Here is a 27216-nt window from a genome sequence, read left to right on the forward strand (position 1 = left end):
GCTGCACACTGCAGCCTCGGCAGAGAGAGGAAGTCAGCCCACACCACAGCATGACTTTCACCAGCGTGCTGCACATCACAGCTCTGTTCCTGATGCAAGGTAAGCGATATGCATTGCCTTAACCCATCTCCCCTTTGCAAGCACTCCAGCTAGGAGAACTCCATTTCCAGGGTTCCAGCACATCATGTGCAAGGCAGCTTTGCTGCTGCTGTGTTCTTGCTGACAATGCCCTTTTGTCACCCTGTTTCCGAAGCACACTGGTGCTGAATTCCATCTGACTCCTAAACCCAGTATCAATGAGAGTGATTTGCCTCCTAGCAGCTCACTGCATACTTGATGTGGAAAAGACCTTAAGTTTGAACAGTGGAGCACTGCTTGCTTTCCATGGCGTGGGTATCTGTGTCTGCCTTTGCTCATGTATTATGTAAAAACAGGGTACTGCAAGAAGTTAGAGCAATTTCGAATGCACTTGCAAAGTACTTGGAAAATTGAAAGCCCTTTAAATACTCAATCTCCTTACTCCTACTAGAGGATGTAGCTTATACCTACTTTACTCATCTCCTGTCCTTCATACACAGGAGAGTGAGAGATTAATATTTGACCATGTCAAGTAGGGAAAGATTTAAGTAAGGAAAACAGCAAGATGGGTATCTACAGCTCAGGATCCTTGCGGATTTCACTCCTGACTTCTTGCCACGTCAAATTTCAGCATCTAAACAGCAATGGAACTGGATCTTTAAGGTCCCTTCCAGCCCAAACTACTCTGATTCTATGAAAGCATTCTATAATACCATGTGCTTTGAATATTTTATCACCATTGAATGGTTTAGCAGCAGTCAGGTCTTACAGAGTTGTAAGTTGCACCAAGTTCACCATGCGCTTTCTGATGACTAAAATAGCATCCAGAGGCATGAACCCTTCTGCTCAGTTGCATCCTGCAATTCCTAGCAAGAAATTGTTGCCCCTTCTTGCCAAGAAGGTGGATATAGCACAGTACTTGATGCCACACTAATTTTTCCAGGGATCCACACAGCACAAGAACCTCTGTAGCTGGCATGGGAGCATCTCCCATGCCCCAGTGACCGTACTGTGGTGGGTTACAGTGGCTTAAAGACACATCAAACTATCCTCTACGAAAGGGGATTTGACCTGTGAGTCATGGTCTGAATGAAGCCATGGTCTCCCATGGAAATTATATGCTGGTTCTGGGGGCTGCTTTTCTCTGCTTTAGAAGGGCAAGAAACACCCCCTCCTTTTCTTGTTCAGTCTTGCTGCTCTACACTCAGAAGGTGTGACTTGAAAGACCCCACACTGTTGTTAGTGACAGGAAACCATCGCTATAGAAGGGCTCCGTGGAAAACCACAGACAAGGCCCTCTGCTACCTTACCAACATGCACCTACTACACAGGTCTTCACAAATGGAACCCATGCAAGGAGCTTTGCCTTTTCTACTGCTCCTCTGCAAATGACTCCCACATAGGACAAGCCTTGAGAAATAAGCTGAGACACTAGCCCTAGGAAATGGAGGCGGAATCAAGAACAAATAGAAGCCAAAGGCACCGATGAGCCATATGTGATGGTAAATCAGTTACAGCCACTCTAAGTTCCTGTCATGCATGCTCAACTAAAGAGTGAGGCATGGCAACAGATCCTTATGGGGAAATACTGTCTTACAAGGAGACAAGTCCTCCCTCTGATTTTAGTGATAAAGAATTTGGTCCAGCAAGAATACCCTATGATAGCTTCATTTTAAGATGGTCTAAGAACATCAAAAGCTTCCCTGAAGCCCAGAAACACTCATTTCCCCAAACTGCAATGCTCATGTACACAGTAAGCACTTTTAGCAAACAGCTACCTGGAAAAGAAAACCAAACCACACAACACAGGAATGAAAACTATAACCCTCTTACTGCCTATTTACTTGTCTCTGACCCAGGCACTGCTCTTGGTCATTTTCCAGGGCAGGCTTTTTGTCCTGGAGAAGGTGATTTATTCCAGGTCATCAAATATTTTCACCAAGTGTATTATATGGCTTGGAATGTTGACAGGGAAAAACCCACTTCACTGCCCATCTGTAAAATGAACTGGGAGGAGAGAAAATGACATTTCATTTTAGTAATCTACGCCAGGCCAGGTTTGTGGATTCTACCTTCAGAAAGTTTCAAAACCATCTCAAAGCTCTTGCAGCATCACAATAAAAGCCTCATTTTTCAGAGGTGTTGACCATAGAATCATAGAGTGGTTTGAGTTGGAAAGGACCTTAAGATCACCTAGTCCCCATGCCCCTGCCATGGGCAGGGATGCCTCACACTAGGCTATCACTGCTCAGTCCCACATGCTTGTAAATCAGGTTTAACAGCTCCAGAATAGAGCATGGAATAATGAGTAATAATGTTTGTGTTAGCATACAGGGAGAACATGCATTAAATGGGTCTGCTATCAATTCTTCATTGACTCGTGGAATAACATCTAATAATTAAATGTGGTTGTGCTAGCAGGTGAAGACCACCAGCCTTTGGTACAAGTCTTACCCAGTGGCTGTGATGACATGCCTAATGACCGTGATTTATTTGTATCTGTACAATGATATTGGCAAGAAGAACCTTTACACCCTTGAAAGAAGGAAAGTTGACATAATCCTGTGTGCGAAACTGCTGCTTTACTTCATGTCACATTTCAATACTTGATTCCCTCCCCCCCCCCCCCCCCCATCTCTGGCAGGGGATTTTCCAGAAGCTGGAGATGAAACCATAACTCTAAAGGAAGGAGAGGACCTGAATCTCCGCTGCACCCTCAGCAGTGACGATGGGTCTGCCCGGCAGTGGTTAAACCCTCATGGGTTTGCCATTTTTCTCAACACCCAGCGGGGTAAGTGTGAAAACCAAGTACAACACTTTCCACATGGGGCTGGAGGGTCACTCATAGGGCTTTCCAGCTCCTACCTATGGCCAGTGTGACTCATCTAGCCAACACTCGAGATGGTTTTACATTCAGCCCCTTTCTAGCAGGAAGCTGATGAAATGGAAACCCTCACAGGAGTGCTCTGGCACTGAGCTTTTAGTAATGAACTGTAGTTACTACCAGCACCAAGGCATTAGCACAAAAACACACTTTTACCTTACAAGAGAGACAGGAATGGACACGCCTGAAAGCCCTGGGTACTCTCCTGCTTGATGTAGTGCATCAAGAGGAGATGTTTAGGAAACAAGCAGTGATTTCTAAAATGCACTGATAAAGCCAAAGTCACAATTACTGTGTTCCCTTCCACTCCCTACACCTTATGTCTGTGTATCTCTCCTCCTGTTGGTCCAATTAGACACATGATACAACATCCACAAGGACTAGAGTTTGCAAAGCACTTGGATCCAAGTCAGACACACTGAATATATTCCTTTTGCAATACAAAAGAAAACAGTCTTCATTTAGAGAGTGGCCAGACTTTACGCTGTGCGGAGACATTTTTGTTCTGAATTACCACCGTGGATGCTGGTCACATTGCTTCTCCAATAAACCACTTCATGAATCAGTTCCCTCCACTCTTATTGTAGCTATAAATATTACCAGCTGCCTACAAGTCTTAGGGTGATATCAAAATCCTTTCATATTTAATCTCTTCTATAAATTATAGCACTATTGGGATTTTCTCCCAACTTCACATTTTTAGAAGACCCCAGCTTTAGAATAAAAGGAGAGCTTTTGTGGTCTTTTTCTCCCTAAGGATTGGTACACAACCCCAGTTTCAGTTCAATTTAAGGGCAGAAAGTTACACTTCCTGTGCTGTGATTGTGGGAAAAGTCCATGTGACTCAATGCCTGAGGGCTCCCATGGGACATCCATGGAGCAAAGCTAGAAGTGGAGAGAGAAAGGGAATTGTACAGCAGAGTACAAACATCCTAGGAGACACCCTTATTAAAATCAAGGTAATTAGACTAATATAAGGGAAGCAAACCAGCCAATTATTAAGCAGTTAATAAAGAGGTGTGTGCTGACCACCGTGCTCATTTATATATCACAAAATGCACCCAAAGAGGGAAGTGACTTTTTTCAAGACCAAATAAAGGCTTGGAGAATGAGGAAGGGAAAGCTCCTCAGTTCATGTATCTATGCTCTATATTCAAAGGTCATACTAGTTTTCTGACCACACATCATGTCCTCACCCCACAATGCTTGCTTATATTTATCCATCTAGAGATGTAAGGAACCCAAATTGCTTTGGATTAAGATCCTCCTGAAAATAAAAGCAAGAAAGAGAATAGCATATTCCTGTCTGGCATCACACACTCTCCTTTCTTCAGTTTCCTGCTGCCTATGTACTAGTGCAGCACCAGCGAGGAATGCTTCATGCTGGAACTGCTCCTCTATGTCAAATGCTGATGGGTTAGAAAAATGCCGAAAAGAAAATGATCCTCATTCATTAATGCTTCGATTATCTGTCTGCCTCTTCTGTACCTACACACATAGCATGCTGGCTTTTATTTTCTTTGCAGCTTTAAGAGATCAGAGATACAAACTCATCCATTATTCAAAGGATGAATTATCCATCCAACTGTCTAATGTAACAGTGCATGACGAAGGTGTATATAAATGCTTCTACTATGGCATCCCCTTCAAAAGCAAGAACAAGACTGTTAAGGTATTAGGTAAGTTCTTTCACCCACTTTGTCCCTGCTTCTCAACTCCAGACCTGCCTTTTTGCATGCAATTGCATGGTGCTTTTACTTTTTTAATCCTGGTCTTAGCTCAGTCGTTCCCCCCCCCCCCCAACAATGCTATGTATGCAGCCAGTCATAAAACCCAGTAGGAAGATGCTCTGTAACTGATTCAAAATCTTGTTGCAGCTGCTCCTTCTAATCCAGTACTGGAAGTATCCAGAGACACACAAAGAAGCATTACACTGTCTTGCTATACCCAAGGATGCAGACCACAGGCCCGGATTACCTGGCTGTTGGACAACGGGATAGAACTTGCTGGTAAGAGTAATCAGTTCCTCATCCTTTAACAAACAATTCCTTCTTATCAGTCTTGGACTTGATTGAAAGTACTGGAGGGTAGAACACCTTCAGGGACCATCACTCACTCACTGAGTACAACCTGGCCCCGTGGTGCAGGTTGGGAGAAAAGCCAGCGCTGGATTCTAGCGTTCATGCAAAGGAGAAGGCTCATCTGCTTTGCTCCCACTCAGTGCAGAACAGTAACACTTGGCACCAAAATCCCTTGAAAGTCAGGAGTCATATTCCAGTGGAATAAAGTGAAACCCAAACTCTGGAGGCACAGTTTCCAAAGCCTGGATATAAAGTCAGTTAACAAACCCATTTTAACTGTTACCATGTTGTAAGCATGCTTTCCGTGTTGCAAGCTGCTTTGCTGAGCAGCTCACACACACACCATCAGCCTCTCTCATATTAACCTGCTCAAAGCCACTAGCAGACACACGAAGAGAGCGCAGGAAACAAGAGCCCACACCACCCTGCAACACTGCCCCAGTGAGAGGTCTGCACACATCTGGGTGGACACATGTGAGGAAGAACAAAGCCACCACATAGCTCCAATTAACTCATGTGCTATATAAATAGCTGCTCCAAAGGCCATGTTCTAGTAATAGCTACCTTATTAGCTACCTGTAGCAGAGCAGAGAGGAAATGCACATCTGTATCAAAGCATGAGGAAAATACCCATAAATGCGAACTCTTTTCTTTCACATAGTAACCAGCTCTTAATTGTATTTTGCATCATCAAGCAACGTATTCAAAGCTTAACCTGTAATCTTCCCCCACACCCCCAGTCAGCTTGCTTTAACTAAGAACTCTAGAAAACAGCAGAGAAGCGTGCTGGCTTGATTAGAGCTAGAAATCAAGACTAAAGAATAAATCCAGGTTGCCAGATCCCCAGACATTAATACAACCGCATGAAGCCCTATGCTTAAAGGAACTGCATTAAGGGGACGCAGTGCAGCTGGTAAGTGAGCCACATAAAAGCCAGGGCAGAAAGCTATCTGTGATTACAGGGTAAAAGATGCTCTGGAGCAGTGTATGAGGCTTGGAAAAGCAAGTTCTAAAATCCTGTATGTGTTTGGGAAGAGCTGGGCTGTGTGACACTAAGGTCTTGGGGGAACACCAGCTATGAAATGAAGAGCTCAGGGAAGCAATATATCACCTCTAAGGTTCTCACATACATTTTTGCCAGTGTTCTTCTAAAAGCAGGGGTTTCCTTAAACTTGAAAGCCCCTCAGTTCCAGTCTGACAAAGTATGTTATTTGTAAGATCACAACTCAGACACAAGCCACCTCCCAGAACACATAAAGCCAACTAAGCTTTCCTCCACTTCTATTAATAAAAACCTACACTTACCTTTATCTTCTCCTTGCCTTGTAGCACTAACCCAGTCAGCTGTTACAGCAAACCATACCAGTGGGAACTACCCATCCTAAATCACTGCTTCTCAAACTTTCTGTGTGCACCTTTCCCTTTTGAGGGTGACTGCATATCACTCCTCTCTTCCCTTTCCCATGCCCAGCTTTAATCACTTACTGCAAATATTTATATTAGTCACTAAATAGCTAATACACCTTAATTACTGGCAGCTTCTCTGTTCCACCAGGGCTCTGCAGGGGCAACCCAGCTGTCATTACTGAGCTGTTGCTGGCAAAGATTCTTTCCTTCCTAACAAAACCACTTTGAAATCCTTTTGAGCTCTTACGTGACCCTGCTGAGATGGGGAAAAGGGTTGAGAAGTACCAGGTTATGTGATACAGCAAATTACCTGTAAAGGCTAAGTTGGAAACAAGGAATTTCTTTCATTTATAAAGTTAGGGTTACCAATGAAGTTATCTATTACCAAGGGTAACAGATCAGGAGAAGTCATCAGTTCGTTTCCAGAGAACCTCTACATTATGAACAGAAAAACTCCCAGGCAATTTGTGTTGGTCAATATGCACAAATATTGCACAACTGCTTTTTGTGTTTGGGGTAACAAACGCACAGCTCTTAAGACACAAATTTAATGCTTTTGGATATCTCACAGCAGAGCCAGAACTTTGCTAGGTTTCAGTCATGCTGGAAAACAGCAGGTCCTTGCTCTGAGGCTCCTCACAGGCCATGCACGGCTGTGGCACACAGCAGAGCAATTCATCCCATTCAAGAAGGGCCAAAAGTTGGTGTTTGGTGTCTGGACACTGCAGTACAGGTGAATTTCCTCACATTAGTTGTGAAACCCAGCAGAGGCAGTGAGTGAGGTCTGCACTTAAACAGTGATGAGGAAGCAAACATGACCTTGCTGCCTTTGGGCTCCCGTGTAATCCGTTTACACAATGAACCACTTGTGCACAGTAATCAGGTGCTGCTTTAGCACAGCAAAGTAATGCAGATTGTGTCTGGAAGGTTTTTCTTTCAATTGTTCTTGACTAGAAAGCACTTAAATGTTTTCTTCCAATGGGTGTATAGGTGACACTAAGCACAAGTTAGAAGCTGATGGGAAGAAATGGACCACAACCAGCACGCTGACAGTCCTTGCCTATGGGCCCAACTCAACAGCCAGTTGCATCATTCACCACCAAGCACTAAGAGAAGAGAAGCTGATGGCATCTTTCCAGTTTGAGGACCTTGCTAGGACAGGTACTGCATTTTACCAATCTGACGTGATGAAAGTCATGCAGATTCACATGCAAAGCTGAAGCCCATAGTCTACTGCCCATGTGTGGAATCTGTTTTCACACTGGGGCAAAAGAAGAATTCCAAACTAAGATTTGGGGGCTTTAACTACCACATAGGGTACATACTGTAAATTAAGAGTAACTGAAGCTGCTTGTCTAATAATTCTCAGACTAGAGTTTACCTGTTTACTCATCTTTAGGATGGATCTTCTAATTCTTACTTCCTTCTGCCTTAGATTGCTTCGTTCCACAAGTACTTATAAAGTGCTCTGAAAGTTGTGCTTTTGTTGGGTTTTTTCAGTGGCAAAACCAAATCCGACACCATCTACACCAGAGGTGGATACACGTGTCTCTGAGAATGAGCAAACTGCAGGTAGGCATTAGCTGTTTGGCCTCTTCTTAATTCATGCACAGGTCAGATAAACACCAGTTGTCATCAGCGCTGAGCGACATTTTACACAGCCTTCAGAACCTCTGGTTCTTACCCTAGTGACCACAGCAGTGTCAGATCTGAACAGCAGCACAGCCTCTGCTCCAACCTGCCCACAGCTATTGTTTCACTTTCAGTTTTGCCCTCATTTCATAGTGTTAAATACATTCAAAGGACAGGGAAGCTGAAGGTGGGCGGGTAGGACTGGAAGTCTAACCACGGATCAAATGGAGAACCCAACCAGCACAGAGCATACAGGGCAGGTTTCATTTTTGTCACGGTTTAAGCATCAATTTGTCATGGTTTCAAGCATCAATTCAATGGCAAAGTGTGTCTTCTGAGATTTGTCTTGTGTTTGGGTAAGTTCCTTTAGGATCCGAACAACCAACCATCTCTTCTGCAGTACCAGAGGATCCACTAGCTCCCAGCTCGGCAGCAACACCAACCCAGCAAACCCTCCAACCAGACGTCACATCTACTTGTAAGTTTGCTCTTAGTTACGTCAAGCTACCAAACCAGGACAGAGATGCTACCAAGAACAGCATTACATTCGTCATTACAAACAAGCACATAACATAAACCGCAGCATTTCTTGCTTGTGCGAGGGGAACTCAGTTTTATGAAAGCAAAGTCTCTGTTGCTAGATGCAGAACAGCAGCAGTAGCCAAATGGGCCACTATTGCAGCATGGTGTGAGGCCAGGCTGAGATTTCTCTGGACGGCTGCACTAGATGGCACTGTGCAACAACGGTTCGGGTTGCAGTTAGTGAACTATTGAGTTGTTTCCAGCAGAAGAATTAAGAGCTCCACTGCCCAAATCGCTTGGCCAAAGCCCACCAAGGTGGACGCTTTGTGTGACAGGCCCTACAGAGAAAATCAATTGGTTGTGTTAGAATTGCAAGAACTCTTTGTCTGTATTTGTTTAAAAGTGCTACATCAGTGATTACAAGCCCTAGAGAATGGCTACAATCTGACAAACAAATCATATATATATTGATAAACATACTTAGAAAGGGAGGTTGAATGCTTCAACAGGTCCTGAGAAGGAAGAAATCTCTTATGAGTGTAAAGTTTTGGTAGACGTAGCCCACGTTATCACTTTAGTTTTACAAATCAAGTTCAATTACGCAAGGGTGTGTTGTCTGTGTGTGTAAGGAAGTCAGAGCTCACCTCTGTGTTTGTGCAGGGTCTGAGGTTACACCAGCTGCAGCAGGAAAGGAAGAATTGGCTGGTTCATCGAGTTTCCATGTCCCCAATGGTATGACTTCACATCATCAGGCATGGGTGGTGGTGGCAAAAGATGAGGTGACCGCACCACTGGGAGCTATGAAGTCAGTAAAAGAGTAGTCAGGGATATGAATACCAAAAACCAATTTAAATCTACTTTAAGGCAAAGGATACATGCTCATTCCTGGGTTTGCAAGCAGGAGAACAAACTGATGGGCATGGGAAACCCCCCAAATGACCAAAGAGTCAGAGCTCAGCTTTGTTTTACTTTGGCTGCAAATGGAAACCATTGAGTTCAACAATGTGTGAGAGACTGAGGATTTTCTGTTCATAAGGCTTAGGTGGTCCTCGGATGAAAACAAAATACAGCAGTAAGGAAGTGAGCACAGAGCTTTGAGACAGAGACTCCAAAAGTCCCTTTCTGTTGCAGTACCAGGTGCCCTGGACTTCAAAGCTCTTGGGGAAACATGCATTTCTGAAGCATCCCTTTGCCTTTCACAGAAATACTGTTCTCCTTTCTATTCCCCCAGGGACTGAAACAGCAGTCAGTGGCAATGTCACAGAAGAGGAAGTTTCCAGGACAGAAACCCCGCTACCAAGTGAAAATGTAACTGTGATTTTCACCGTCACCTCTGGTATGAACTCTTAATGATAGCTCCCAAACATGCAACGAGCTGTCTTACACCAACCTGGTTCTCTCTGCCTATGTATCCACCTCCAAGCCTTTTGTCAATACACTAGGGTAATGCTGGCTTGCAATCCCTGGGAGAGACCCCGGAAACATAACTATTTTTATCAGATAGAAAAAGCATGGACCCACTTATTTCAATCAAGTTTTCTTATTCATACAAGAAGAAATAATTTGTCTCACATCCTAAAACTTAAATCCAATAAGGTGACTTCTCTTGCACCATGTTCATCTGGTCTGGTCCAGGATATACCTTATCTTAATTACCAGAGACTCACAGGAAGCTATTTAACAACACAAACACCTTCCTCTCTTACAGACAAAGATGTGAAATCTGAAGGCATGGAAAAGAAAGAGAAAAATCTCTTGCTGCCCATCTTGGTGGCTGCTCTGATTTTCGTGCTGCTCATCATTGTCCTGCTTTTTATGAGGAAGCTGAAGAAAGCTCATGGGGTGTGGAAGAGAGGTGGGTGATGGCTCTGTTCAACGACTGCTGACACTGCTTAATTCAGCAGGGCTGGAGAGCTGAGGAGACTGTCACGGCTCCTTCAATCACTGGTTTAATGTCTTTCTCCCATAGACAGTGACTATAAATTAGACAGTGACCATGACTAACTGCAAACAACTGTTGAAGAGTCCCTGTAATCGATGGCCTCAGGCCACTGACACGAGGTGCCACAAAAAACCCTATGAAATTGTTGTCTTCAGTATGTTCCTTAGATGGTCAACATGATTAAATCCCCATTTTTATAACTAGTCTCTCAGATTCTCTATGCTCAATGCAGACAGCGAGCAATAGTCATGGAAAAATCTCACCATCTTAATTACATTTGTTTTCTGCGCAGAAAATGATGTTTCAGACCAGACTCTGGAGAGTTATAAATCCAAATCTAATGAAGACAGTGCAGGCCATGAGAAGAACGGACACGGTAAAGAGCTTTAACCAATGTAAATTAATTCCTGTTAGAGCCTTGCTACTGAACATATGTAAAAACACACATGCAAGACATTTAAACCACTTCTAGTACAAAGTAGTGCTTCAGTATCGTGTAACCTGCGGTAGACCACCTCATGCTTCCCAGTCTTTGCTGTGATGGATGCCCTAACAATGTCTAGAGATGCATGTCATCTTTTATTGCTTTATAGCATTAATTCATATGTATTTCCAACAGGTACACCATCCCCCCTTTACAAAATCAGTAATAAATATGTGTTTATCTTTCAGGTGTCAATCAGAAGTCCAACATGCAATATGTAACTGCAGGATATGTGGAAACAACGCAGAAGAATCCCAGAGACAAAACCATTGCAATAAGTGAGAAACTGTTTGGATGTGGAAAGGAAACAAATGTATAGCAATAGTAAATCTGTACAATGTGCAGAAACGCCAGTGTTTCCTGATCTTCATATTACCACATTCAAGTACCAATATGATTTCAAGGAGCAGAACTACAAACAGCTACCCTCAACCCAAAAGCCACCTGGGACTGCTTTCCTTTAAACAGTGAGGCAGGTGGATAGGACTGGTGGTCCTAGAAACCTATTGGCAATGGAGACAGTGATTTATCTGTAGTCCTCAAAGCATTTAAGTAACCACTGCCATAAACAGAGCTCATCAATCCTGTCTCAGATCCTACCAACAATGAGGGTCTTGGCAAAGGAACATGCAGGTGTTCCAAGAACTGTAGGATATGAAGACATTCATGTAATTCTGCAAGCATGGGACTGAGCAGGAAACCCTGGGAGCCGCAAACCTACTGGAACTTGTATTATCTTATTCTCACCCCAAACCTTGAGATCCAGCTGTACTTAACCAATGAGGAAAGCATCCTGAGGTCCAAAGAGTTAAAAACCCCAAGGTTTCTCCCCTGTGCTAGAGCTCCTGCTTTGGTTGCACACCTGTACAACCATGCCAGACTGCATCAGCACTGGTCTGAAAAGGGTTCTGAAACCAGAACATCTGGGTACTACACTTGTACTCTCACATCACCTAAACTTCCAGGGGTGCCACTGAGACTATGGAAGCTTTCAAACGTGGGTTATCAAATGTGGAGATGATATTACACATGGGACTCCCCAAATCCAGGGACAAAGTCACTTCCTTGCCAGCAGGCAATCCAGGAGAATCAATGAGACCTTACATCTGCACAGCCCCACTGTGCCATCACCGGGAACCTTTTCTATGTGGGAAAGATAAAATTGAACTCCTAAAATAAAGAGAATTTACATTCGTAAAATGTAAAACAGGCAGCTGTGTTTGTTTCTCCCGCTAGAGATGATTCTTCCTCACTGTAAGCAAGAAGCTGAACACTGGTTTTGAACACCGAATTAAATACATGCCTGTAAAGTGGCTGCTATTATATATAATATAATAAATCTCGTATCATTTTAAACTGGCTTTGTCCTGCAGCTCCCCCCTCCTCCGCCCTCGCTGTTGGTGGATGCTGCGCGTCCTCCGGCGTGGCCATGGCAACGGCGAGACGCGACAGAGCGGTAGGCAACGGGCCGGGCTTAGGGACAGGGCCCTGGGGCAGAGCTGACCTATAAGGGTAATGGGATTGGGAAGTGGGAACTGGAGGGGACTGGGGAGATGGCATTAGGGTGAGGGAACTGGGGGGCAAGGTCTCTGGGGGGCTGCAGGCCTGTCTTCAGGCCGGAGGGAGCACCAGGGGTGAGGCTCAGGACAGGCTGTGAACACTGCTCAGGGAGAGGCAGCTCAAACAGAAGGTTCTTTGCTGGTGCTGGGCTTTTCTCTTCGGGCTACAGGGTGGCGCCACCTCCCATCTCTGATCCATGACGGGAGCAGTGGATACAGGGTATCCACCCTGGTGTAAAAGGCCTCCGGAGGGTAAACTCGTGTGATAAACACCCTGAAAAGTTAGAAATCATATTCTGCATTCCATAACTCAGCAGTTGCCCATGTACTAAAGCGAAGCTCACCCTGTAGCTCTGAAGGGATGGGCCCCAGCCATGTGCATCCCACTGTATGCATTGAAATTCACTGCACTGAAACCAACTAGTGTATATTTCCTCTCAAATCACTGCCACTCACTGTGGCAGTGTCACACACACGTTCCCACACTGTGTCTTCTAAGTGTCTAGAGGGGCAGATGACTTGGGAACGTCTAAATGCAATCAAATGAAAAGAAACCCTCTTCCTAATTTAAGAAGAAAGTGTGTTTTTGCTGTCACCCACTTTCTTGCTGATAGCTTACATGCCAGAGATGGTGTAAAGTCAAATAAGAACATGTAAAATTCCTTTTGCCTCTATTTTTCAGCTAAAATTGTTGTTTTGTTTTCTTTTTCGTAAGCTGTTTATACTCAGCTTTGTTACCACTAACAGTTTAAGGTAGATTTTACAGCAAGAAGTGATGCATTCGCTGTAAAGGTTCCTTGCTATTAACTTAGAGCAACAAATGAGTCTCCTTTCTGCCTTCGAGAACACCCAGGAGGCTTTGGCAGGCTTTGCCAATGAAGAAATAAAGAACCAGCACCAACACATCCTCTTTTCTTTCCATATAGAAAGACCTGTGCTGAGCAAACTGAGCCACTTCCTCTTAGGCAAAAATTGGTGGGTTGCACAAGTGCAGTTTGTCCTTATAGCTGTGTAAATCTAAAATGAACATTTCCAGGGTTACTGTCACCTTTAAACATTGTTTAGAAAACACTCGGTACATCAAATACAGTTCAATTTGCTGTCATATGCATAAAATGTTTAACACTGAATAAATTGGGAATAATTCTCAAGTTTAAAGGGATTAAATTAAACCTGAAGTAATAATAATGCGCAGTTTCAATTTAATTGTCTACTTAAAATAAAATGGCAAACAAATGAAGGCTAAATGATTAATAGCATGCTTTTATTCACCTCCTCAACAGGCAAAATGGCCAGTTATTGAATATTCTATTGTGAGTGCAAATGATGTTAATTGTGCTAGAAACATGCTCTAATTTTTAGTAATTTTTTTGACTGAATACTATGCTGAATGTGAGGCTCTTCATTAAATGGAAATTTGATTTTATTTTGTTTGAACTTAGCCTAGTAAGTACTCGAACACAGTCCATTAACTGGAGCAAATATCACAGCATATACATATGAAACCCCCTCTCTACATCCATTACTAACCTCGGAATTTGAAGAGGAACCTCTGCATCTGTTGTCTACATACAACACGTTTGTTCATGAGTACAGAGTCCATCTAACCTTTCTATCAAGTTGGGGGGAGGAATAAAAGGTGCACTTTTTGTGTGCAGATGATTAGAGATGAAGGAGCTCTTCACACTCATTTTGTTCCCGTGCGGTGACCTGGCCTGCATAATACAATTGAGCTGCTGTGCACACATTTCAGCACAATAGAACTCTTTAGCATTATACTGTTACTTGAATCATTGCAATTATATCACATACTTCTGTACTCATTTCAAAATATGGTCATCTATTTCTCTTTACCTGTGGTGTATGACAGCTAGGAATAATAATGTTTTCACCAGTGTAAACCATCTAATCTCCAGTTTAGAGTATACCACAGCACTAATGCTTGCCTGAAATGAAAAGCATTGCTAGAAAAACAGATTGTTGTATTATTAGAAGCCACTTGAAATACAGGCATAAGCATGTAGCTAATTCAGAAAGGATGAATTAATGATTTATGGAAATGTTAGCATCATTAACTATGCCACAGTTTGGAAAATCCAGCAGGTCAGTACATTTCTTTTAACAGGGTCCAAAGAGTCAACCAGGTTTCAGTGCCTATAAACGTCACTCTGAAAGGCTCACCATTTGTCAGTGTCCAAGAAACCAGGGCTATACAGCAAGTCCGGTTAAGGAAAAACAGCATTAAAAGCTCTTTTCCTCCATGCTCCTTACTCCTGCCACTGCCTGCACATCTTCTGGAAGCCAATTTGTATGTATATTTACCTCAATTACAGCTTGCTTCTAAATGAGAAGTTACTTTAGGTCTTTCATAGGGAGTTTTGTTATTGAAACATCGTGATGTCTTATAGGAATAAGAAGAGAATAAAAACCCAGAGCTGGAGGCTGTTGTTGCTTAGAAAGTCTCAAACTGACATTTGAGAGGGTAATTTTATGAGGTATATATCACTTTTATAAATAATAAATAATAATCTTATAAGTAATAAATAATTGATAATAAATATCACTTTTATTTCACACAGCAGAGTCCTTGAAGAATGAGCAACAGATACTCATTCATTTGAAGGCTACATCATTTTAAAGGAAACAACAGAAGCATCACAATGTTATTTCATCTTTTAGCTGATTCTCTAATTTATTTGTGCTAAATTTAGGATAAAGACTATATTCTACTGTGATGTGAATGTTGGGCCAATTTATCATTCGCTGATAATGAAAATTCAAACTGAAGAGGAGGTCCTACCTAGTTTTCTGCTAAAGAATTTTTGGATAGAACTGTTCCAACCTCCTCCCACAACTGACCATGCCGTATGCGCTGAAAGAATTCATCTGACCGTATTTGCAGGACATTTGTTGGCTCAAATTGCACCCTGAAATAATATAGAATTGATACAATTTATACATAAATAAATTTGTGTTTCTTTTTTACATAGGAAGCGACAGTCTGTGGAGACACATTTCAGCCCAACGCAATTCTAATTGGAAGAACACAAAGGATGTAGCAGAGTTTTCTGAGCTATGTCACATTGCTGAAGGAATCAATATGGACTTCACACAAGATCCATTTTACCTCCATTACAATGGCTCCCCAGAAGAAAAGAATCAGCAGGAGGTAAAGTCACAGGATTCATTGTCAGAATTTGGTACAAAATGCCCAAGCTTTCATGAGCCAAATGCTGTGATCAGCAGTGAACCCTTTAGGCTACATACCAAAGGGAAGGAACCTGCAGAAAACCGTCATTGCGAAGATAGTCCCAGGACACATGGAGGTGCTTTTCCTCTTCAGATCCAAGAAGATCGACCACAAAGAGTCAAGAAAGACTTTGTGGCAAGCAATAAACGAACTTTAGGATTACGTTCAGAGATTGATTCCTATCTTCAGCTACACACCAAAAAGCAAGAAGTTCTTCAAAAGCGGGTAGGTAACTTTTACATGGTTTATAATTGGTATAAATGGAGGACTGTCTAGTGTTAAAAAAGCATAGCTGCATGATCAGGTTTATAGGGGAATTAAGAAGATTTACAACCTATCCTGCAACTGGTAACTTATGACTTCCGGTGAGGCTCTTGTTCATCCTGAATGGAATAATTGACAAGTCCTCGGTTACTCACAACCCCAGTGATGGCCTTGGTACAAGCCTGCTTAAGATACATATATTCTTGATCATGAAGCATGTTGCAGAGGAGATCTGTCACTAGTTTTTAATCTTGGTATTAGAGAAATCATACAATAACAGAATCATACAATGATTAGGGTTGCAGTAGGAAACTTTGATGTCTCCATTTGGCTTAAGAAGCTATATTAGGGTTTTTTCACCCACACTGATCGTAACAAAAAAGTGTATGTGAAGTTACAAATGAGTTTAAGAACCAGAAAAGATGTTGTGGTCACACTGCTTTCAAAGGCTGTGCACACTCTTGCTTATCACTGTCATTTAGGATCACATATGCAGGAATATGCAATACCTGTTGGATCTGGGTGGTCAGACAACCCTTTTCCCCTTACTTGCTTTCTCAGCAAAGCCAAGCCTTATATTTGAAATCAGCAGATACAAGTCATGTACAGTACTTAGACTTGAAGAGCCTAGCTTTCTTGTGATTGAATGCAAAATGTCAGACAACTTCTATTAAAGATTAAGTGGAAATGTAATTACAGTTCCTAATGAACGATTATACATGAGTTTGTTGCATTTACTTGCTACTTATTATGCATAATGGGAAGGTGGGAGTCACTGAATCACTCCATCAGTTGTAGCATATCTTAACTTGCAAAACTACAGAGACTTTCTGCTTCAAGTGACACTGCTGCTTTCCAAGGCTAATGAACAGTTGACACAATATTAGAGGGCATCTGCTGACTACATTACAATGAGCGTAAGGGTGGACAAGCTTTTTTCTAGCAGAGCTATTAAGAGCACTTGGGTTTTTTTCAGTTATAATTTGGAGGATGGTAAAAATAATTAGTGTAGATTGATGCTAATTAAAGCTGTGTTGATATGATTATGTTTACTATTTGGGGAATTTTGAAAATGATTTCTATGTAAGTATTGGAGCCAGGGATCAGGACTCGATTGTGTAGACACTGTTCAAAGATACGTAATAGGAAAAAAAAGTATGTTAAAATCAGGGCTATATTCTAAGATTACCTTGGTGAAGTAGCCACAGGGTCAGCAGAGCTGCAACATAGCAGGAGCCAGGCAGCACACGTAGAAAGATGTGTTTCTTTCCTTCTTACATCCACAACAGCAACACCACCTGCTGTCAGCTACTGTTGTAATTGTTATGAATAGGCATAGGAAAAAGTACTTACTTCTCGTTCTTAACTGAGACATCCATTGCTCCATCCTGTTGGAGTGAAAAGAGACCTGATGGAAGCATCTTGTTGACCAGAGCAAAAGTAGTGTTTACAATGAAATAAGTACTTTGCATACATCTTTCTTCAATAGACATAACATTGCACCCTCATTCTTGCCAGAATTACAGCTATAATCCCTGTGCATACAGACAGCAGGCTGTATGTACCAAAACATACCATAAATGTGTGCTGATCTGTATATTTACTAATCCATATAGCATTTTATAAAGCATCAAGTTCTTTGCAGTGTTGCCTTGATTCTTTAAGAACCTGATGATGAGTTTCTTTGAGAGAGAGAGGGAGAGAGAGAGAGAGAAAGAGAGAGAAGCAGTGGCCCAGTCTAGCTCAGCTGTACTCAATATGAGTTGCTTTCCTACCTACGAGCCCCTTACTTCAAAGCAAGGAACATAATGTACAATTTTTTAATGGCTCTAGACCAAGGCACTCAGACTCTCTGTGCACTGCGCCTTACCTCAGTGTAAACACCTAATCAAGATTGCCTGCGCTTCAACAATAGCAGCCAAATGCAATTCGAGAACCACAAGCCTTTGAAGTCCTCACTGCAAAGGCTGGTTTTCTAGTCTGGGATAATGACATGCCATGATTGCTGTCTTTGTTGTATCTTTTCAGTAGAGAAGCAATTATGGGCCTCAATTTAACAGAATAGGCATTACACAGCTTATGATTCTCAAAATGCAATTTCATTTGATCATTTTCTCAATTTGATTGGTATTAATAGAATAGTTCACAAAAAATGCTGGCAGAGGTTGTGTCCTGTTCCTCTTTCAAAGAGATAATGTAGAAGTATGCTTTACCTGCCTAGTAAACTATCAGTCCAGTGAGTCAGTTGGTTCCACCAAAAACATCTTACTGTCTGCAAAGCTGTATCTATCCACAGGTTCAGGAAAGCTGTGTGGTAACTTTTAATTTGTGAACTTTTCTGGTCACGACTAATATAATCTGCATTGACTTTTGGAGTGACAAGAAAACTCAGCAATAAACCCTAAATCCTTGTTGTCCTAATCTCCCACCCCCAAAGATGAGAGGCTCAGCTTCCCAGAAGGATTTAATGCTTCCTTCACACTGATTTCACCACTATGATTTTACTTAACAAGTCTCTTGGCCACAAATATGTTCTCAGCATAAGTTCTCCCGTGTTAGCCAGTGTCACTCTACAGACATGCATAGCTACTTCTACCACAAGGGTGAGTTCAGCACATAGTTAACTGTAGACTCTTTATGATGAGACTGCACAGTAAATTGAGGTCATACCTGCTATAGTAGTTAGCAGGATAGTTTGAGACAACACAGGTTTAAATAAAAAACTAATAAATTAAAAAAAAAATTGTTTTTCCTGAAATTTTATAGATTGGAGTCAAAAGTTTGGTGCTTTCAGCAAAAACTTGCATTATGACTATATTTACAAGGGTATTGCTTGGCTTTGAAATCTGTAGTGCCAGCAACCACCCTCCAAAATTGCTCAGATCTGATTTCCAGCCATTGTGCTGTCACCACTGTGGCCACGTGAAGGTGTCCTTCTTGTTTACGGGCTTGTTATTGTGCGCAGGCTGTTTGATATCGTTGCCAGGCTATGTGTATTAGATGTTCCATTTGTGCAGCTACTCCTTGCACTTTTCTTCCTACATTACCATGTTTTGTCATCTTGTTATGCCTGACTGTTGCTCAAGACCTTGCTATGGCATATATCGTCCATCAATATTTTTGTACACTGGCTGATTGCTTGGACCATGGTGATTGTCTGGTCACTTTTCTGTTCCTAGGAACATCCACTGCCTCTATTATAAATGGAGAAGCCCAGACTTTGATGGCTGCATGCAGGTTTCTGTGCTCATACTTCCTGCAATCTTATTTTTCTCTCTTCTTTTTAGAAGTAGAAGGAACATTCCCTACTACCACATCACTGTTAATTGGGGTTTTGCTTCCTTTTTTCTCTTTCTGCCTTTCATTTTCTTCTTTTCTATCCTATACCGCCTAACTTTACCATTTTGGCTTTAATAGGAGGCAAATTATTTCTCATTCTTTCCCCAAGATTTTTAAATCCTTTCATCTGGTTGGGCTGTGGCCATAAACATTCTTGGGTTTTCAGGTTACAGATCCTAAAGCTGTTGATGAGGAACCAGTTAAGAGAGTCCTACCATTCCAGACTGTGAAAATCAAGCCTGAAGACAGATGGTACCTGAAAGCACATCATCTCAAGGTTCTGTTTCGATGTAACATGATAATATACATGTAGAAGCATTGAAGTTTGAATATTTAAAGCTGTAATCTCATTAAATTCAAAGTATCAATTACTGACAGTAAATCCTTAGATATATATCAGTAGGCGATCACCAAAATCTAGTGTATACGCTGCTTTATATACTGAATTATTTGAAGTCAAAATAGATCTCAAATTCCAAGAAATTTAGAGCTCAAAGAATCTGATCTATCTACAACATTACTTGGTTGATAATAATACAAAAGCACAAACTAGTACCTGTCTGTGTTCAATGGTTCACGAGGATTCTGAGCTAGAACTTAACTGCTGCTGCATTAATTGTCCCCTAAAATCCTCATACCGTAAAACAGAAAATGTTATCTGTAGGCAAAGTTGCACTGAACTCCTCTGTATTCATAGGTCTATAGATGTGCTTTATGCTTTCAAACCAATGCAGTGGAGTAGTTTTTGGAGCAATAAAAGAGACCAGGTTATCATCACTGATGAAAAACCAAGAGCTTCAGAACCAGAACTTCAAGCCAACAGGATTATTATTGGAAAACCTAGTTACTGTCTTTGTATTACAAGTGTTTGAAGTAACTCAGGCAGACTGCTTAAATTCCCCTAAGACTGGAAGCTGCAATTCTATAAAGAACAAACATGACTTTATGCTGTTGTCCACTGAGATAGATGAGCTTTATATGTGGTATTTGAGAATGAGGAGGGAATTTTACAGGGCTGCTCATTCTGTTTAAATGAGAAAGCATTGGCCTGGTCCCCGTTTGGCAGCAGTTGATGCTTTTGACTAGGGGCACAATATGCCAGAACATTAATCGGTACAGCAGAGGTCGAGATAACAAATCATCATCCTGGCACCAGGAGTCAGGATTCCCCAGTGCTTTTTTTGGTTTTCACCAAAACACTGTGGTCTGTATGTGGATTTAATACTACCATTAAGTAGTTACTCTGACTGTGTATGCTATGTAGTGATTGCAAGCGTTGCTAACAAAAGAACCCTAGAGAGAGACAGGAGGATGAAATGAAGGATTTTAGCGCTGACAAAGCTTAAATGGACTCAGAATGGATTTGTATATTCCCTAGAAGGAAAGCCATGTCTTTCCTCAAAATGGGCAGCACCTGATGCTGCAATTGGAACACGACAAATCTTAAACTCCAGGTTTGGAGTATGCCAGTTTAGCTCAAAACAGTAGTCCTGGGGTGCTTAAATTCTTCTATTGTTTCTTATCATTTGGCTAGTGTTTTGCAGGATACAGCTCAGGGAGGAGGTTTTGGTTTAGAAAGGAAATCATTTCAATCATTGACATCAGTCTGTCTAAAATAAGAATGTTGTCCTGATTGAAAACCATAGAACATGATATAATCTAGTCAAAACAGTACATAATCAGTTAATTTGATGAGGTGGAAGATTCAGCTACATGAAAGGCATTGTGACAGGCAAATTTACCAGTACACTTGATGGTTGATCTTAATGAACGTATAAAATAGCAACCACTGAAATTCACCCTGCTTCTGATAATTTGTTTTAGATTCACCCACAGAAGTCCTACCAGAGAAATAACACAAAATCCAACCAGAGACTCAAAGGGAGAGCTATCCCAAGGAATGACAGCCAGCAACAGCCAGGAAGATCAGCAGAACTGAGGCCTTGGCACCTCCAAATATCAGGATCTCAGACTTCTTCCACACAGGCAGTGGAGCAAGACGACAGCAGCACGCTGCAGGAGTATCTGTATCCAAGCCCTTCTGCTGGCCCTGACACTAATACAGCAGCAAATTCAGATGCTTGCTTAAATAATTTCCTAAGTTCAAGACATCTTGCCAATCAAGAATTTACCACCTTTACCTATCCTTTTCATCCGAAATCACATCCATTTAACCCAGCAGAGGTTATATCTCCAGCCTATATCAGCAAGGAGGACTGGAAATACCAGTCTAATTCTCCAAATGGACTTCCACGAGGCCAGCAACATCTACACAACCATGCCACTGTGCAGCTGTTTGCAAGACAGAATAGTACCAATGGCCAAGCACATCCAAATCAGGGGAATATTTCAGCTACTTTTAATGCTAATTTTCAAGAATTGGTGAAGGATCAAGAGTCGCTTCAGGATTGCAAAAGACACATTTGTGTGGATAAAAGGTATCAGAACTGTTATCAGTACTTTAGGGTAAGGATGTAAGTGTTCAAACAGTATTATCATAACACTATGATGTCCAGAAATGATAGAAATGGACAAGTAGATGTTTTAAAGGCCAAAGTATAAAATCATGTGCCACCCTCACAGGGAAGAGCTTCTTCCTAATACCTAATTTAAATCTCCCTTATATCAGTTTAAAGCCATTGCCCCATGTCCTATCCCTACATGCCCTTGTCAAAAGATGTCTTGTCATTCCATGAGGCACTGTCAGTCATTATGGAATACCCATCTTTCCATCATCATGTTCCCAGAATACAAGGATCATTCCATGTACAGATTGCTTGTTGAGCTACCTGCTATGCAAGGTAAAGATTCTTATTCTTCCCCTCCTTTATTTTTTAGGCTGCCTCAATCTTCTATTCACGGTTCACCAACAGCCCCTTGTACAACCTCCCAGTTTGCACCAGCAATGGAGCGGTATCACCAAGAAGATACTCGCTTGACAGAAGCCCACTTAGCTGACAGGCACTTCTTCAGCCTACTTCCACCCATAAACCCACAGATAGAAAGTGTTTCAGAGGTAAATCCAGAGAGTGTTAAAGGAAATCAAGTGAAAAAACCACAGAGCAACTCAGAAGAATATCTCATGCAGATGGAAAAGCAAAACCAGCCTAAAGTCAGCCAGAAGGTAAGCAAATAGGTGTGGATTGGGTGGCTTTACATTTCTGTTTCCTCTCTGATTGATTTGTTTCCTTAATAATCCAAAAACCATAAAAAGGAATGGGGACTGAGAAATATTTCATGTTACAAAAAGCACACTGACAGACACTGACTTGCCCAAAGCATTAAAACCCAAGGAACAAAGGTGGAAACAGGCACTAAAATCATTTTAGTCTAAAGAGCAAGGCAGTTTACCACCACGTCTCCCTATGTCACTTTCAGTCTTGATTAGCTCTAAGAACACACAGAACAGTGTTTGTCCTTTAAGTTATCCAGTGATAAAATGATTTAGAATAAAGCTATTTATACAAAGCAGCAGGTAGCCAGGCCTCAGATCTGAGCAAACCATTATCCTGGTCACGCTCATTTGCTATCCAACTCAAATCTCCTGGTTTCCAAGGGAATCAAAGTGAACAACAACAAACTTAGAGGATTTGTAAAGCTAATGGCATAAACATTATTACAAGTCTCCTGATGATCCCATTTTGTTCCTTATTAAAACTTGGTTCTTTTTGTCTTTTCTGTGTGTCCAGTTTCATTCAGCAACCAGTTAACACAGACACAGTGGAACAGCATAAAGATATCCCTGTGTCCATGACAAATTAAATGTTTAAGAAGTTAGCCTCAAGTCTCAGGGCAGACAAACTAAGCTGGAATAATTACTCACGTGTTTAATCTAGGAGGCAGTTTGTGTATTGCTGCTTGAATGCTTTTGAGAAGAATTAGCTGGATTATGATAGTAACTGAAGGGCAGATTTCCTTCTCTTTCTGTTCCCCCAAGTTCAAACCATTGTTTCTGTCCTGTATTTTCAGTAGCTTTCTCACGCTTTCTGTGCAGGGAATGCTACAAGAGTAAGACTGTTTCTGCTCACAGAAATATCCAGCTTTTCCTAATGAACAAATCAATTCGTACTCATTGCATGAAGTGAGAAAACCCTGATTTTTTTGTAGACAGCTAAATGATCAACTCTTCCCACTACCTTAAAAGTTATGTGTATCACAGAAGAACAGCGATAATAGACACAAAAAACAGCATCAAATAATGCGTCTCTGCAGCTGAGTTAAACTTGAACATGCCCTTCAAAGAAATGCACATTGTATTTGCATATAGATTTCTTGCTGTTTCTGCATTACCCTGGGATTGGAATTACTACAGAGCTGGTCACAATGAGTTTCCACTGACAAGTTTTCAGTCCACTTCTAAAAGTTAATCTAGTGTTCTTGAAAGAGATTAAAAAGATTCTAAAAGTATTGGGGTCCTTATAGTAATGTCATGAAGTACCGAAATGGCATCACCTATCACTCACCTTCAGTCTTCTCTATGCACTTGTAAAGCTTTTGCTGTGGTGCAAGGCATGTATTTTTCAACTCTCAGTGAACAATTTCCCATTGCAGTCTTGAGAACAAAGAAAGGTTACTATTACTAATAACTGTTGCCTAATTATTATTACCCAAATTGGGTAATTTTATCTGCTTTTCTTTGTAATTGTTTCTTTGCAGTTTCATTCTAATAACAGTCAAATGGGTCACTTCAAGTTGTTTAAAAACAAAGCTCATAAAAGGTCATCTTTTTGATTGAGAAAGTGTTGCTTTTTGATTTGGATGATTGGCCATTACCCACCTAGATTCAAAGGAAATACAGTGTAATTTGACTTGTGCAATTAACTCTATCATTTTGGTCATTTACAATCCTTAAAATGAGACACGCCAGAGGTAAGACTGAGACTACAAGTTGCATCCTGCTCTTATCTTGGATGTCCACTACAAGCCTTGCTTTTATTATGCTCCCTGTGAAATCCTATAATGGAAAACCTACCAGTGCTCTTTGTTTTTTAGCCATGTACCTCAAAAGCCTACATAAATCTGAATGTGAAGCTTGGAGGCCTTGGACCTGACTATGAGGCAATCAAAGAGAAAGTAAGCAGTCCCTATTGTATGATCCGCTTTTCAGTTGTGCAAAGAGGGGAGAATGGCAAAGAAATCTCTGCTGAGAAGCAACTTACGTTTGTCTGGTACTTTATGTCCTTGACTGTAGGTCTAGCTTAAGATCCTAAAGGGAGATTCGGATAGGAGGAAAGACAACAGTATTGTTGATCATTTTAACCCTTTAGTTTTGTAGTTCCAGAAACAGTGAGTAGCTGACATGGTTCACCAGGGCTAATTGCACGAGTAAGTAATACACTCATGTGGCTTAGTTACAGTCTCATTCCCAATGTAGAAGAGTTGCCTAACCTTCAAAGTGGAAGTAAAAGAACTCGTGTAAAGGCAAGAATGAAATAGTTGGATGTGCATTACCCTGTTGAAATGGAAACAGATTGTTCAGAAGAAGTACCTGAACAATTGATATCTCTTTGCCTGTTCTCTGCTGGTAATGAGGGTCTGGTAGCAGCTGTACATCCAAGGTGCTGCAAACTCCATCCTGCATGCTTTGAGATGCTATTAATGTAACAAGAGGTGCTTTATATGGCATTCTTTATAGAGATACAAACAGTATCTTAAAAAAAAAGATCTTAAACATTCAGAATAAAGAATGTTTAAACCTGTCACTATTCTGTTGAGCTCTATCCTCTACATGGTCCAAGGAAAAGCTCTTAAAAACGAAGAGTGACTAAGAAAGCTGTGCCATTTATCAGGGCTTCCTGTTGTGTTCTACTGAGAAATGATCAATAGCATAACAGGTTAAACAGCAACAGAGGTATAAATGGAAGACTCCAGTGGGAAAGTGTCTCATTGATGGATCCAGGGAGATATTTCATTAACCATACACTTTTTGCCTTTGTCAGAAAGAGAAGTTGAAGCAACAAAAGGAATATGCAAAGCAGATTAAGGAACGCAACATGAAAAGCATTGCTTCAGTTCAGAGGTTACCTACAAAACCCCAGGTCACAACTTCAGTGTCAAGACAGAAGGTAAGAGCAGAGTTCCTTTAAAATGCATGCAGGGAGAGATTCTGGGCTTTGCATAAAGAAAAAGCATAAATTTAACTCACTGTAGGCTAAAATGGTTTCTTCATTTTGATCTTCCTTTTAAAAACTCTAAGGACTTATGGGATCCTGGCAAGTGCTCATCTATTCTGTTATGGCTGTAGATGTAGTTGCTGATTTCTTTGCCAAAAGCAGTCTTCAGTCCATGCATCTGCCTTGCTCTTCATGAGAGTGTACCAAATGGATAAAGAGCAGTACCCCATCCAGCTACCAGCACTCAAGGTGGCTTAAACAGCTAGTGATGGTTTCCTGGGGAAAGGGTGGGAACAAAGGCGAGTGGGACCCTCCTAGGAACATTACCCAGTGCAGCACATGCTCTGCTTCACATCAGCAGTAGAGGCCTCACCACTGCAGAGTGCACTCTTCTAATGGACCACAGATATCCTCTTGTTAGTCTATTATCCACCTGCCTGTCAGTCTCACTCACAAACTCTTTTCACTTCAGTTGCATAGCTACAGTAATTGGTCTTATTTTTCAAGCCCATACAACATCACTTTAGCCTTCACCTGCCTTCAAAAATAGCCCAAATGAGCAATGACTGACTACATGACAGTGACACACGTAAACAAGCAAAGGCAGCACCTTTTCTATATTGCTGGAAATAATAAAGCTCCAGAAATAGTATATATCCATCAGTTCTGCAGGAGCACACTTGCATGCTAACAGGTATTCCTCCATGGTGACGAATGAGAACTGCAGGCTTCAGGAAATAAGTTTGGGCATTTAATATCAGTTTAATCCCTAAGTTACTTGCATTTGTTTCCAAGCCTCACATAAATCACTTATGTGGGCTTTGAAATCCTTTGGGTGCCCCAGGTTAAAGCAGAGTGCTCCCAGTTTCAGGATTTCCGTAATACTGTTCCCATTCCCTCTGCCTTCCAGTTCCATGCATCATTCTGTACTATTTGACCCTCTTACAGGTATCTGGTTTGAAAGAAAAAACACTGTTCCAGTATTTAAGGTGTTCTCCAGTGGTATCAGAAAGCAAACCACCCTGAGGTGGTGATTTGCCCACTCCAGAGGTTTCTTGCAATAGCTACTGAAACATCTGGTATTGAACACTGCCAGAAACAAGACTGGGAATTAGGAGAACTAATAATTTAACTCAATATGGAAATATCTACATTTTCTTGGAAGTATTGGTCAGGTTTTCTCTTAATCAATTACCCCAATTTTCTTGGTTTTAGGCACTGGAATATGCCAAGAAGATTCCTAGACCCAAAACTTTCACAACAAAACAATCAGCTGAAAAGGTGAAAGAAGAAAGAGTTCTGCCATGGACTTTAAATGGAGACATTCTGCCTCAAATTGCATGCTTGGAAACTTTGCAGGACAGACACCAGAAGGAGAAGCAAGTTGTAGCTGCTTTCAAAAACCTTCATATCTTACAAGTGTTTTGAAATTACTAGGGGTATCTTCAAGGCTACGATGTCTAAATCATTTAGTTATGAGCTATGAGCATCACGTATGATTTCCCATTCCATTTTTCAGACTAATCATCTGTTGGCTTGTCACAGCTGGAGCATTTTTAGGCATTTCAAACATATGAGCATAAAAGCATTAGAAGTAAACATCAGTTTCACTTGATGATTTTACTACCAGCAATGTTTCTGTTCTTGAATTGCACCAAGCA

The 27216-nt window shown here is 41.4% G+C and overlaps 2 protein-coding genes across 2 annotated transcripts; both read left to right on the top strand.

Moving 5' to 3' along the window:
* Nucleotides 1-50: 50 nt before the first annotated feature.
* Nucleotides 51-11349, top strand: CRTAM (cytotoxic and regulatory T cell molecule; the record flags this gene model as incomplete). The annotated part of the gene is made up of 11 exons (XM_080631636.1): nt 51-99; nt 2723-2869; nt 4489-4641; nt 4840-4971; nt 7441-7611; nt 7951-8022; nt 9265-9336; nt 9836-9940; nt 10313-10459; nt 10839-10922; nt 11219-11349. The coding sequence occupies 11 exons, from the start codon at nt 51-53 to the stop codon at nt 11347-11349; spliced, it is 1263 nt and encodes a 420-aa protein (XP_080487762.1).
* Nucleotides 11350-15689: 4340 nt separating this feature from the next.
* JHY (junctional cadherin complex regulator) lies at nt 15690-26983 on the top strand (the record flags this gene model as incomplete). Its single annotated transcript, XM_080631637.1, has 7 exons — nt 15690-16064; nt 19609-19719; nt 21267-21898; nt 22281-22566; nt 24435-24515; nt 25382-25507; nt 26771-26983. The coding sequence occupies 7 exons, from the start codon at nt 15690-15692 to the stop codon at nt 26981-26983; spliced, it is 1824 nt and encodes a 607-aa protein (XP_080487763.1).
* Nucleotides 26984-27216: the final 233 nt, after the last annotated feature.

The sequence above is a fragment of the Psittacula echo genome, assembly GCF_963264785.1.
Source record: "Psittacula echo genome assembly, chromosome: 18".
In the NCBI taxonomy this organism is placed as follows: domain Eukaryota; kingdom Metazoa; phylum Chordata; class Aves; order Psittaciformes; family Psittacidae; genus Psittacula; species Psittacula echo.